At 34.4% G+C, this 13,925-nt stretch overlaps 1 protein-coding gene across 2 annotated transcripts in view; it reads left to right on the top strand.

Annotated features, from left to right (window-relative positions):
* LOC139514224 (uncharacterized) overlaps window positions 1-13,925 on the top strand; it is a 145,624-nt gene that overhangs the window by 33,869 nt on the left and 97,830 nt on the right. For both annotated transcript variants that reach the window (XM_071303076.1, XM_071303077.1), the window contains 2 exons: window positions 502-686; window positions 7,232-7,305. In XM_071303076.1, the coding sequence (XP_071159177.1) occupies window positions 502-686; window positions 7,232-7,305 (259 nt within the window). The remainder of the gene's footprint in view (window positions 1-501; window positions 687-7,231; window positions 7,306-13,925) is intronic.

Here is a 13,925-nt window from a genome sequence, read left to right as displayed (position 1 = left end):
GGAAATGGCAAATTCAACAAAGTTTAGTCTGATTAATCATTGTACGATCTTGATTATAAAAAAAAAGTGCAAGTAAAAAAGGGGGGGTGGGCTAGCGTTCGCCCTCTACATCCCTATCGGAATCTACCACTGTTTGTGGAGTTATCAAGAAACTTTGGTGACTGGTTTATATAACTTAAGTCTTTGAAAAAGCGATGGGCATATCATGCGCTCATGACACAGCTGTTTATTAGTTTTAATTTCAATTTAAACATTGCGTATGAAATCAAGATAATGTTTGCACATGGCTTTCATTACATTTTGATGTGGAAATTATGTTTAAACAGAGGTTAATATGTACATCTCTTAATCTGCACTTATTCAAGACAGATCAAGAATTAAATCAAACTATTGTATAAAAAGTGAAATTGGCCTGTCATAATGGAATGCAAGTTAAATTCAGATATCTACAGAGAAAGACAATCATTTACCTTACTTATAACTTTTGTAATTTTTCTGTAGATGAGTTGGACAGTTATATGTACCAAACAGTGGGACACCATGCCATTCATTTGTATGCTGATGCCATTGGATTACCACTTTATCGTCATACTATTGAGGGTTCATCGACAGCTATAAAAATGGACTATGAGACAACAGTAGGGGATGAAGTAGAGGATCTGTATACTTTATTGAAGAAAATTAAAGTAATTTATTTCATACAATTAACACTATTAGGTATCAGGTTTTAACAAAATAGTTCAGTGAAAATGGACGTCATATTAAACTTCAAAATATACACAAGAAACAAAAATTTAAAATCATACAAGATTTACTAAGGCCAGAGGCTCCTGCCTTTGGACAGTGGAGCAAAAATACAGTGGTATTAAACAGGATTTTCGAGATCTCAACCCTCCCTCTATACATCTAGCCAATGTAGAAAAAACAAACACACAACAATACGTACCGTAGAACTCAATTCAAAAGAAGTCAGAGTCTGATGTCAGAATAGTTAATGCAAGAAACTAAACAAAATGACAATGATACATCAATTTTACAAAGGACTACTAGCAGTACAATTAAAGTGATTGAAATATTATGTCTTCATCATATGAATATCAAGCACAATCCATCCCGATAGGGGTGTAGTATTATACCATCATAAAATATATGAGAAAACATATAACCTGTATCATGCCAACAACTGGTTTTATAATAAATGTGTTCATTTCCAATGCAAAGCAAAAATATGCAGTCTGTAATAACTTTTATCGTAACTATATCCCTTCTTAATAAGTCTGTTTACAGGGTTTCGTTAGCTTTTGAGGTGAATGCCAACATTTGTGTGCTTTGTAAAGAATATTATCATAAAAAATTAGATGTGAAATACCTGAACATATAAGATGTCTGCATGTTGCATTATATTTACGAATGATGTCCTTGTACCGATGATACAATTAAGTAAATGTTTTGACTAGTCTTATGATAACGAAAAACCCTCGTGTAATATTTTTATACGACTGCAAAATTTTAATTTTTTGTCGTATATTGCTATCACGTTGGCGTCGTCGTCATCTTGGGTCGTCTTGCGTCGTGGTCGTCGTCGTCCTAATACTTTTAGTTTTCGCACTCTAACTTTAGTAAAAGTGAATAGAAATCTATGAAATTTTAACACAAGGTTTATGACCACAAAAGGAAGGTTGGGATTGATTTTGGGAGTTTTATTCCCAACATTTTAGGAATTAGGGGCCAAAAAGGGCCCAAATAAGCATTTTCTTGGTTTTCGCACTATAACTTTGGTTTAAGTAAATTGCAATCTATGAAATTTTGACTCAAGGTTTATGACCACAAAAGAAAAGTTGGGATTGATTTTGGGAGTTTTTGTTCCAACAGTTTAGGAGTTAGGGGCCAAAAAAGGGCCCAAATAAGCATTATTCTTGGTTTTTATACGACCGCAAAATTTGAAAAATTTTTCGTCGTATATTGCTATCACGTTGGCGTCGGCGTCGTCGTCGTCGTCGTCGTCGTCCGAATACTTTTAGTTTTCGCACTCTAACTTTAGTAAAAGTGAATGGAAATCTATGAAATTTTAACACAAGGTTTATGACCACAAAAGGAAATTTGGTATTGATTTTGGGAGTTTTGGTCCCAACATTTTAGGAATTAGGGGCCAAAAAGGGCCCAAATAAGCATTTTCTTGGTTTTCGCACTATAACTTTAGTTTAAGTTAATAGAAATCTAGGAAATTTTGACACAAGGTTTATGACCACAAAAGAACGGTTGGGATTGATTTTGGGAGTTTAGGTTTCAACAGTTTAGGAATTAGGGGCCAAAAAAGGGCCCAAATAAGCATTATTCTTGGTTTTCGCACAATAACTTTAGTTTAAGTAAATAGAAATCAATGAAATTTAAACACAATGTTAATGACTACAAAAGGAAGGTTGGTATTGATTTTGGGAGTTTAGGTCCCAACAGTTTAGGAATTAGGGGCCAAAAAGGGACCCAAATAAGCATTTTTCTTGGTTTTCGCACCATAACGTTAGTATAAGTAAATAGAAATCTATGAAATTTAAACACAAGGTTTATGACCATAAAAGGAAGGTTGGTATTGATTTTGGGAGTTTTGGTCCCAACAGAATAAGGGGCCCAAAGGGTCCAAAATTAAACTTTGTTTGATTTCATCAAAATTGAATAATTGGGGTTCTTTGATATGCCGAATCTAACTGTCATGACTGTGTATGTAGATTCTTAACTTTTGGTCCCGTTTTCAAATTGGTCTACATTAAGGTCCAAAGGGTCCAAAATTAAACTTAGTTTGATTTTGACAAAAAATGAATCAGTTAGGTTCTTTGATATGCTGAATCTAAAAATGTACTTAGATTCTTGATTATTGGCCCAGTTTTCAAGTTGGTCCAAATCGGGGTCCAAAATTAAACTTTGTTTGATTTCATCAAAAATTGAATAAATGGGGTTCTTTGATATACCAAATCTAACTGTGTATGTAGATTCTTCATTTTTGGTCCTGTTTTCAAATTGGTCTACACTAAAGTCTAAAGGGTCCAAAATTAAACTTAGTCTGATTTCAACAAAAATTGAAATCTTGGGGTTCTTTGATATGCTGAATCCAAAAATGTACTTAGATTTTTTATTATGGGCCCAGTTTTCAAGTTGGTCCAAATCAGGATCTAAAATTATTATATTAAGTATTGTGCATTATAGCAAGTCTTTTCAATTGCACAGTATTGCGCAATGGCAAGAAATATCTAATTGCACAATATTGTGAAATAGCAAATTTTTTTTTAATTAGAGTTATCTTTCTTTGTCCAGAATAGTAAGCAAGAAATATCTAATTGCAAAATATTGTGCAATAGCAAGATTTTTTTTTAATTGGAGTTATCTTTCTTTGTCCAGAATCAACTTAAATCTTTGTTATATACAATATACAATGTATATTCACTTTTTACTACCAACTGATAAATTATAATAAATAACATTCAGTGATAACAAGCAGTTTTTTTTACATCTTAATATTTTATGATGTATTTAAATGAGTAGTTATTGTTGCAAACTCCATTAGAAATTTTAATTGAGATTAGTTTTGGAATAAGGGAAAGGGGGATGTGATTAAAAAAATTGGGTTCAATTTTTCTCATTTGAAATTTCATAAATAAAAAAGAAAATTTCTTCAAACATTTTTATGCCCCACCTACGATAGTAGAGGGGCATTATGTTTTCTGGTCTGTGCGTCCGTCCGTCCATCCGTCTGTCCGTTCGTTCGTCCGTCCGTTCGTCCGTCCGTCTGTCCCGCTTCAGGTTAAAGTTTTTGGTCAAGGTAGTTTTTGATGAAGTTTAAGTCCAATCGACTTCAAACTTAGTACACATGTCCCCTATGATATGATCTTTCTAATTTTAATGCCAAATTAGAGTTTTTACCCCAATTTCACGGTCCACTGAACATGGAAAATGATAGTGCGAGTGGGGCATTCGTGTACTGAGGACACATTCTTGTTTTGAGAGGATTAATATTCAACAGCATAGTGAATTGCTCTAAGAGAAAACAAAAATTTTAAGTTCATTAGAACACATTCATTCTGTGTCAGAAACCTATGCTGTGTCAACTATTTAATCACAATCCAAATTTAGAGCTGAATCCAGCTTGAATGTTGTGTCCATACTTGCCCCAACCGTTCAGGGTTCAACCTCTGCGGTCGTATAAAGCTACGCCCTGCGGAGCATCTGGTTTTTGTACAATAACTTTAGTATAAGTAAATAGAGATCAATGAAATTTAAACACAAGGTTTATGAACACAAAAGGAAGGTTAGGATTGATTTTGGGAGTTTTGGTCCCAACAGTTTAGGAATTAGGGGCCAAAAAGGGGCCCAAATAAGCATTATTCTTGGTTTTCGCACCATAACTTTAGTATAAGTAAATAGAAATCTATGAAATTTAAACACAAGGTTTATGACCATAAAAGGAAGGTTGGGGTTGATTTTGGGAGGTTTGGTCCCAACAGTTTAGGAATAAGGGGCCCAAAGGGTCCAAAATTGAACTTTGTTTGATTTCATCAAAAATTGAATAATTGGTGTTCTTTGATATGCCAAATCTAACTGTGTATGTAGATTCTTAATTTTTGGTCTCATTTTCAAATTGGTCTACATTAAGGTCCAAAGGGTCCAAAATTAAACTTAGTTTGATTTTAACAAAAATTGAATCCTTGGGGTTCTTTGATATGCTGAATCTAAAAATGTACTTAGATTTTTGATTATTGGCTCAGTTTTCAAGTTGGTCCAAATCGGGGTCCAAAATTAAACTTTGTTTGATTTCATCAAAAATTGAATAATTGGTGTTTATAGATATGCCAAATCTAACTCTGTATGTAGATTCTTAATTTTTGGTCCCGTTTTCAAATTGGTCTACATTAAAGTCCAAAGGGTCCAAAATTAAACTAAATTTGATTTTAACAAAAATTGTATTCTTGGGCTTTTTTGATATGCTGAATCTAAACATGTACTTAGATTTTTAATTATGGGCCCAGTTTTCAAGTTGGTTCAAATCAGGATCCAAAATTATTATATTAAGTATTGTGCAATAGCAAGAAATTTTCAATTGCACAGTATTCAGCAATAGCAAGAAATCTTCAATTGCACAGTATTGTGCAATAGCAAGAAATTTTCAATTGCTCAGTATTGCGCAATAGCAAGAAATCTTCAATTGCACAGTATTGTGCAATAGCAAATATTTTCAATTGCACAGTATTGCTCAATAGCCAGAAATATCTAATTGCACAATATTGTGCAATAGCAAGACATTTTCAATTGATTGGAGTTATCTTTCTTTGTCCAGAATAGCAGTTGAATCAACTTAAATCATTGTTTTATACAATATACAATGTATATTCACTTTTACTACCATAACTGATAAATTGATAAATTAAAACAATCTTTACCATTCAGTGATAACAAGCACCTTTTGTTACATTTTAATATTTTATGATGTATTTAAATGAGTAGTTATTGTTGCAAACTCCATTAGAAATTTGAATTGAGATCAGTATTGGAAAAAGGGAAAGGGGGATGTGAAAAAAATGGAGGGGGGGGGGGGGGTGGAGGTTAAATTTTTCTCATTTCAGATTTCATAAATAAAAAGAAAATTTCTTCAAACATTTTTTTGAGAGGATTAATATTCAACAGCATAGTGAATTGCTCAAAGGCAAAAAAAATATTTTAAGTTCATTAGACCACATTCATTCTGTGTCAGAAACCTATGCTGTGTCAACTATTTAATCACAATCCAAATCTAGAGCTGTATCCAGCTTGAAAGTTGTGTCCATACTTGCCCCAACCGTTCAGGGTTCAACCTCTGCAGTCGTATAAAGCTGCGCCCTGGGGAGCATCTGGTTACATTTTGAACTTCTTCTAGAGAACCACTGAATGGAAAAGAACCAAACATGGCATGAATGTTCCTTATGAGGTGCTGACCAAGTGGTGTTACTTTGTAGACGATCCATCATCCAACATGGCCACCAGTGGGGGGACTTAGTTTAACATGGGATCCTATTGATACTTTGTAGATGATCCATTATCCAAGATCGCCACCAGTAGGGGACTTAGTTTAACATAGGACCCTATGGGAAATACATACACATGTCTTCTTTTAGAGAACCACTGAATGGAATGAAACCAAACTTGGCATGAATGTTCCTTATGAGGTGCTGAACAAGTGTTGTTACTTTGTAGCCGATCCATCATTCAAGATGGCCGCCAGTGGGAGACTTAGTTTAACATTGGATCCTATGGGGTATACATACAAATGTCTTCTTTTATAGAACTACCTCTTGGAATGAAACTAAATATAGCATGAATGTTTGTTATGAGATGGTGACCCCAAGTGTTTACTTTGTAGCCAATCCGTCTTCAAAATGGTGGCCAGTGAGGACTTAGTTTAACATAGGACCGTATGGCATTGGGAAAATGCATACAAATGTCTTCTTATAGAGAACCACTGAATGGAATGAAACTAAACATAGCATGAATATTCCTCAGGAGGTGCTGCGAAGTGTTGTAACTTTTAACAATTAATATTGGCAATGATTAACAAGTTCCGGGTCGAATCCGATACCTATACTAATAGTATATTCACCTGTTACATATTACCTTATGATTCAATCATTGTCACATTATAATTTCCTATTGTAGTATTTTAATCAGCATGACTTTATAAGATGACAATACCAATACTAAAAATCCAGACTTAAAATAATGCGTATAGGTACAGTTTCCAATTTGTAAGCTGGCATGACCTAAAAACGGTGAATCAAAGAATTCAACTTTATTTATTACTTTTATAGGACATTAATTACTCCATTTCAGGCCCTTTTGTTTTCAAAATAGTTAAAATTGCCTATTAATGATTATTTCCAGGTCGACAGGTTCAAATCTTATAATAAGCATGACTCTATCAGATGACAATACCAATACTAAAAATCCAGGCTAAAATAGGGCTTACACATAGTTATTATATATACTTGAATTCAGTCCCTGACCCGTGTGTTATAGTGGAGAATGTAATTGTGCACAACTGATAAACTATGAGTATGACAATATATTGTTTACTTAAGATCCAAAGCAAAAAGGTTGTACTAGGTTGAGCATAGTAGAAAAAATGTTTTTAAATAAAGAATTTCTCAGATTTAAATGATTATTAAGCCTCTGAAAAATATGAATGTTCAAATGAAAAAGAATTTCTTTGCAGGATGAATTACAGATAGAAGCTGTTTCTGTTGGTGCTATTTTATCTGATTATCAGCGAGTAAGAGTTGAACATGTGTAAGATTATCTTTGCAAAATATTTGCATAAAAAGTGACATATAAATAAGTCAGCATAAATAAGTCAGTTTGGCAGCTGTTGGATTATTCTATTCTATTCTACCATTTAATGACCGCCTTCAACAAATTGAAGATTATGTCACAGGATGAAACTTACAACAAGACATAGATTGAAAAATGTACAATTTTTAAAAAATACGAAAAAGTTACATGTTTTGTATAATTAAGTAAGATGTTTTGAGTTAATACTGATGCTTTGAAATTGAAGATTTGAAAGAGTCTACTGAAGTGCAATTTACAATGTTATCCGGTAGTTTGTTCCAGCGGGTAATAGTTCTTGGAAAATAGGATTCTTTTCTGTACTGTGTTTTGCAGGATGGAATTTGGAAGCTGTACGAATTAGAATGTCTTGATTGTCTTGTTTGTGGAATTATATTTATTATTTTTAGGTATTGAAACCTTTTCGTGTTCAATTTTGTAAAGCATTACCTATCTGGAGTCTTTTCTTCTGTCAGAGAGACTGCGCCATTGAAGATGTTGTAACATGTTACCAACGCTTGAGGTGTTTCTGTATTTGTTGGTAACAAAACGTGCAGCCCTCCTTTGTGTTAAATGGCTATAAATGACTGAAGTGTTCTTTGTACAACTTTAATCTAAACCCACCAAGTCACTGTAAATACAAAGATACATACAAATAGAACTAAAGAGTATATAGACTAAACTATGATATCTAAACTACTAAACTAAATAGTTAACAATCTGATCCTTTCTCTTTCTTAAGTAGATGTAAAGTTAATAAAATGAAAATAAAAGTTTTGTAGATATTGCTTATCACATTATAACTAATTCTCTCTTCTTGTTTTTTTTAACTACTGTTTTCGAGTATATGTATATCACTATTGTAAGTGTCATCGAATATATGTATATCACTATTGTAAGTGTCATCGAATATATGTATATCACTATTGTAAGTGTCACATGATCAATTTAAAACTACTTCATAAAAACGGTATTAACAAGTCCAGTTTCAAAACAATATAGTAGGTTCTGTGCGCTGGCACCATGCTTGGTCAACACATTGGCTATCTGCTCTTTTGTTTCAATCCAATGAACGGTTAGCTCTCCTTTTTGGATCATCTCCTTGATGCAACTAATTTCGAGTCGCAATCTCTTTTCAGTTACATTTTTCTTTGAACGAACAGCTTCATAAAGGTCCTTATTGTCAATCACACATCTTACTGTAATGCCTCCTTCTGTAGTACATTTATTGAAAACCAGTTCATTATACAAAGTAGCTAGTGAGGTAGCACAATCTATACCATCGGCTAAAGCTAAAGCTTCACTAGCTAGTGTTCTTCGAACAACCCTTCTTATTTTCTTTGATTGCCATGTAATTGGATTGATTTTTCCATTTTCACCTAAAAGCATAATAACAAACCCTCCTTGACTTCCCCCATCAGGAAGATTACCAAAAGAAGCATCAGTATATAACAAAAGTTCTACATGTTCTCCAAGTTCCTTGAAATGAAGAGACACTGGATCATTTCTGACTTTCCTTAAAATCTTGTTTACTCTTTTGAAGTCTTCAATAGTACTTGTTTTTAACTTTGATGCTATCATAGCAATGTCAAAAGCAATATCAGGACGAGTTTGTTTTGCAAGCCACAACAGTTGTCCAACTTTTGATCTAAGAACAGTTTGTTAGACTGATGAAAGCTGAGAATCATTTGGCCTTTTTCTATCAATTGAGACTGTCTTTAACACTTCGACATAATCTGTCTGACTCAATATTATTTTATCATCTGCATGACTTAGACCCAGTCCTAAATATTTGAACGATTCTGAAGCTTCTTTTCCGACACTGAATTTCTCTCTTATTTTCGATATAATCTCAGTTTCAAACAAATTGGTTCCTGCCCACAAAAAATCTTCAACATGAACTGCAAGAACACCAGCCAGACCATTTGAATTATGCCAGTAAAATACTGCTGGGTCAATTTTAGATTCAGTACCTCCACATTCATTTAGGGTTTTCTTAACCTTTTCATACCATTTCAAAGAAGCATCTGCAAGACCATACACACATTTCTCTAAAAGCCAGAGTTTTCCATTAGCATTGGCTTCTTTAGGTGGACGAAGATGAACTTTTCTTTGCATTTTCTCCCCTTGCAGAAAGGCAGTTTTAATGTCTATTGAATTGATGGACCATTTCTTTTGCATTATGATTGAAAGAATGAGTCGAAGAGATTGTTTGTCACATGTAGGAGAGTTCTTCTATATTTCATCCAAACAATCTTCTTCAAAACCTTTTGCAACGAGTCTTGCTTTCCTGTGTATCTCATTATCAGCTTCTTTTATAGTATATACCCATCTAGTGGATACATATGACTGACCATAGTCTTCAACTTCTTGATAACCATGATGTTTCTTCCAATTTTTAAGTTCAGCTTTACGAGCATCACAAAAGTCAATCTCATTGAATAATGCTTCTTCTGATTCTTCGTCATCCTCTGTATCCTGATCTGTGTCAGACTTAACAACTTGCAATTCATCAACTGTACTTAAGTCTATTGATAACTTGTTATCTTTAAGCTCATCAGGTTTCCTATATTCTACATTGTACCAATTGTTTTTACTTGATGATGCTTTACCAGCTCTACTCAGAACAACTCCTTCTCGTGGAGTATCATCACCTGGCATTTTAAAGTTCATCTTTTGGTCCTTTTTTAAAAGCAATGCTTTATGGCGTTTAGAACCAACACTTCTACTGTGTGCTACAGAAGTTGCTTGCTCATTGCTCTGTTCACTCACTGGAGTATCTTCATGATCATCATTATCAAGCTCCGAGTCACCTCCTGATTTACTTTCCTCATAAGATTCATGCCCTTGATTCACAGGATTATCGCTGTCTATTTCAGAGTCACCTGCCTGACTTCCTAATTCAGATTCATGGCGTTCTTCTTCATTGTCACTTTCACCTTGTTCATTGTCTGACTGATTGTTGGCATGCGAGTCTTCCTCTTCATCACTATCATAATAAAGGACTTCATGCTCAGCCTTATTCTTGTTCAAGTTTTGAGTTTTTAGACCTTCTTTCAATGTTACCCTCTTTTCCTGTTGTTTGTTTTTCTTATCTTTTTGTTCATCAATATCTCTTAAAATCCTACATTCATGCACTCTTACATAAGTTCCTCCATATCTTATAAACACAACAACATTGTCCTGTCCAATAACTGTACCAGGTCCTTTCCATTGATTGTCTCTAAGAAAGTATACTTTATCTCCATTTCTGAATTTCTCACCTGAGGGACGAACCTGCTTTCGAAGAGCACGTATAATTTTCTCTGAGGATTCTGATGCTACAAATGCTTTCCTTGCCTCGTGAAGACCAACTAAATGTTTTCCCATTGTTTTACTCATTGTTTCTCCTTCAAGAGCTGGGGGTTTATTGACTAGTGTTGGTGGCCGGTTAGGGTTTCTTCCAAACACAATTTGATAAGGACTGTAACCATACACATTTACAAGACTATTTTTGGCATTCACAGCCCAGCTAATTGCAGTTTCCCAAGATAGGTTTGAGCTTTCTCTGATTTTGTTTACTGTTTCAGTTAGAGTTGCATTATGTCGTTCTACAATTCCATTTGACCAGGGACTGTATCCTGCTGTTGTCTTAACTGACATGTTTAGATTTTCAGCCATATCACGAAAAATTTGAGAATTGAATTCCCCACCATTGTCAGTGTATACTCCAACTTCAGGAGCACCATATACACTAACCCATATCTGCATGAATTTGTCAACAACTAACTGTGAGTCTTTTCTCCTGATAATAGCTGCTGCACTCAAACGGCTAAACAAGTCAATTATGTGCAAATAGTAGAAATTGTGATCAATCTCATGTAAATCCATAGCAACAATTTGGTTAAAATCATTTGCATGTGAAAATCCCACTATTGGCTTTGGTTTCGGACGTTGGTACTTGAAACAGACAATGCACTTTGAGCAAACATCATTCACTATTGCCTTTGTAACTGAGTCAACTGAGCCTGCACTTTTCAATAGAGATAACAACTTTTCAGATGAGGCATGATCAAATTGTTTATGCAGTTTTGATATAATATCATTCTTTCTTTTCTTAGAGAATCCAGAATCTACCTTCAGGATTTCCTCCTCACTCACTACAGAATCTGTCTGCCCAATTCTTCTGTCTTTGATGTTTATGCAATAATGACCATTTGAGGTGAAATGAACATCAACTGGTTTTCCAAACATTGTCACTTTATCATTATGGAGATCAAAAACTGTTTGTGCTCTTTTCAAAGAATCTTTGCTCAATAATAGAGGTATTTCACAGTCAACTACTTCTGTTTCTATGTAACATTTTAAAGACCCAATTGTGGCAGGTAACTTCACGGACTGATAAGAATGTACTGTTTTACCATCACCAAATTTGAAAGGTGTATTACTTTCCTTGCATTTTATTTCTTCATTAGCAGAGTCGAAAGTGTCTAAAAACTGATGTAACCATTTTGTCCCGCAAACTGTTTTGGTACATGCTGTATCTACAACTGCAGCATTAAATGCCTCGGCTACAAATATTTCTTGAGGTGTAATGTTTTGTTGAGAAGTTGTAATTAGAGTTATGTTTACAGTTTCAGATGTGTCTGTTTGTTCCTCTGTAAGTTTAACATCATAAGTTTTATGTGGACAATCCCTGAACCAGTGATATTTTGAATCACAACATCTACAACGAGATATGCTTCCATTTATAGTTGGATTTAGTCGGGATTGAGTATTTCTTTGATTAAATTATCTATTCATGTGATTGCGAGCACCAAATTTCCTTGAACTACGCCCTCTATCAAAACGATGTTCTCCTACAAATGCAGATTCTTCTTTAACAGTAACTATATTATTATCACTCTGTGATTTTGATGCAAATATGCTATTAAGGGCTGCCTTCATGGTTTCAAACTTTAAATCAGAACATGCAGTTAAAGCTAAATGTCGCTCACTTTCACCAAGTCCTGCATTATCTAGGAGTTTAAATGCTAATATTGCATCAGGAAGTGGCATGTCATATTTCTTGCATTTGTTATACTTCTGTTCAAACTCAATTATATAGTCACCCATTTTAATCGATGACTCCCTGTGATACTTATCAAAAGCTGTATATGCTGCATAAGCTTGATCTGTCTTGTCCTTTTCAAACAATTTATCTAATTATACCCCACACAACGGGTTGCGGAGGGTATAATGTTTTTGACCCGTCCGTCAGTCCGTCCGTCCGTCAGTCCGTCCGTCCGTCAGTCCGTCAGTCCTGTTTCTTGTCATCGCAACTCCTCTCAAACCACACAACAGAATTTCACGAAACCTTTTAAGATAATAAGGTCATACTTTGTAGTTGTGCATATCGACGGGAAATTGCGATTCAATTTTTTTTCTAGGAGTTACGCCCCTTTGAACTTATTTACTTTAATGTACTACTGCAACAGTTTGTCATCGCAACTCCTCTCAAACCACACAACAGAATTTCACGAAACCTTTTCAGATAATAAGGACATACTATGTAGTTGTGCATATCGACGGGAAATTGCGATTCAATTTTTTTTCTAGGAGTTACGCCCCTTTGAACTTATTTACTTTAATGTACGACTGCAACAGTTTGTCATCGCAACTCCTTTGAAACCACACAACAGAATTTCATGAAACTTTGTAGATAATAAGGACATACTACGTAGATGTGCATATCGACGGGATATTATTATTCAATTTTTTTTCCAGGAGTTACACCCCTTTGAACTTATTTGCTTTAATGTACTACTGCAACAGTTCGTCATTGCAATTTCTCTGAAACCATACAATAGAATTTCATGAAACTTTGTAGATAATAAGGACATGCTATGTAGATGTGCATATTGATAGGAAATTACGATTTTTTTTTCTTTCTAGGAGTTATGCTCCTTTGAACTTATTTGCTTCAATGTACTTCTGCAACAGTTTGTCATCGCAACTCCTCTGAAACCACACAACAGAATATCATGAAACTTTGTAGATAATAAGGACATACTACGTAGATGTGCATATTGACAGAAAATTATGATTCAATTTTTTTTCTTATACAATTTTCTTTTCTTACACTTATTTCATTTCTCCAATGACAATGTGGGGACGGTGGGGTATGTGAGCGCGCTCACTAAGGTTCTTTAATTCTATTATCAATTTGTCAACTCCTTCATCAATATTCAAATCCTCTGGTGTTATTTCTAACGCTACTTCTCTTGGCTTCCCTTGTAACGACAGCGCAAGTGCTAGGCCTCTCCTTTTTGTCCAATTCTGTAACCAGTTGCCACATCTTCACGTCATTCTTCCATTGCTGATATGACTTCTCCTTTGTCAAGCTTGGTGGGTTCTTATAACTCAGAGCTGTCGCCATCTCGCCGGATGTTGTGAGCTCTGCTACTACTGTTAAATGGCTATAAATGACTGAAGTGTTCTTTGTACAACTTTAATCTAAACCCACCAAGTCACTGTAAATACAAAGATACATACAAATAGAACTAAAGACTATATAGACTAAACTATGATATCTAAACTACTAAACTAAATAGTTAACACTT

Source organism: Mytilus edulis, chromosome 3 (genome assembly GCF_963676685.1).
Source record: "Mytilus edulis chromosome 3, xbMytEdul2.2, whole genome shotgun sequence".
Taxonomy (NCBI): Eukaryota; Metazoa; Mollusca; class Bivalvia; order Mytilida; family Mytilidae; genus Mytilus; species Mytilus edulis.
Note: the sequence above shows the minus strand (reverse complement) of the source record. Positions and strands in the feature narration are given on the sequence as shown.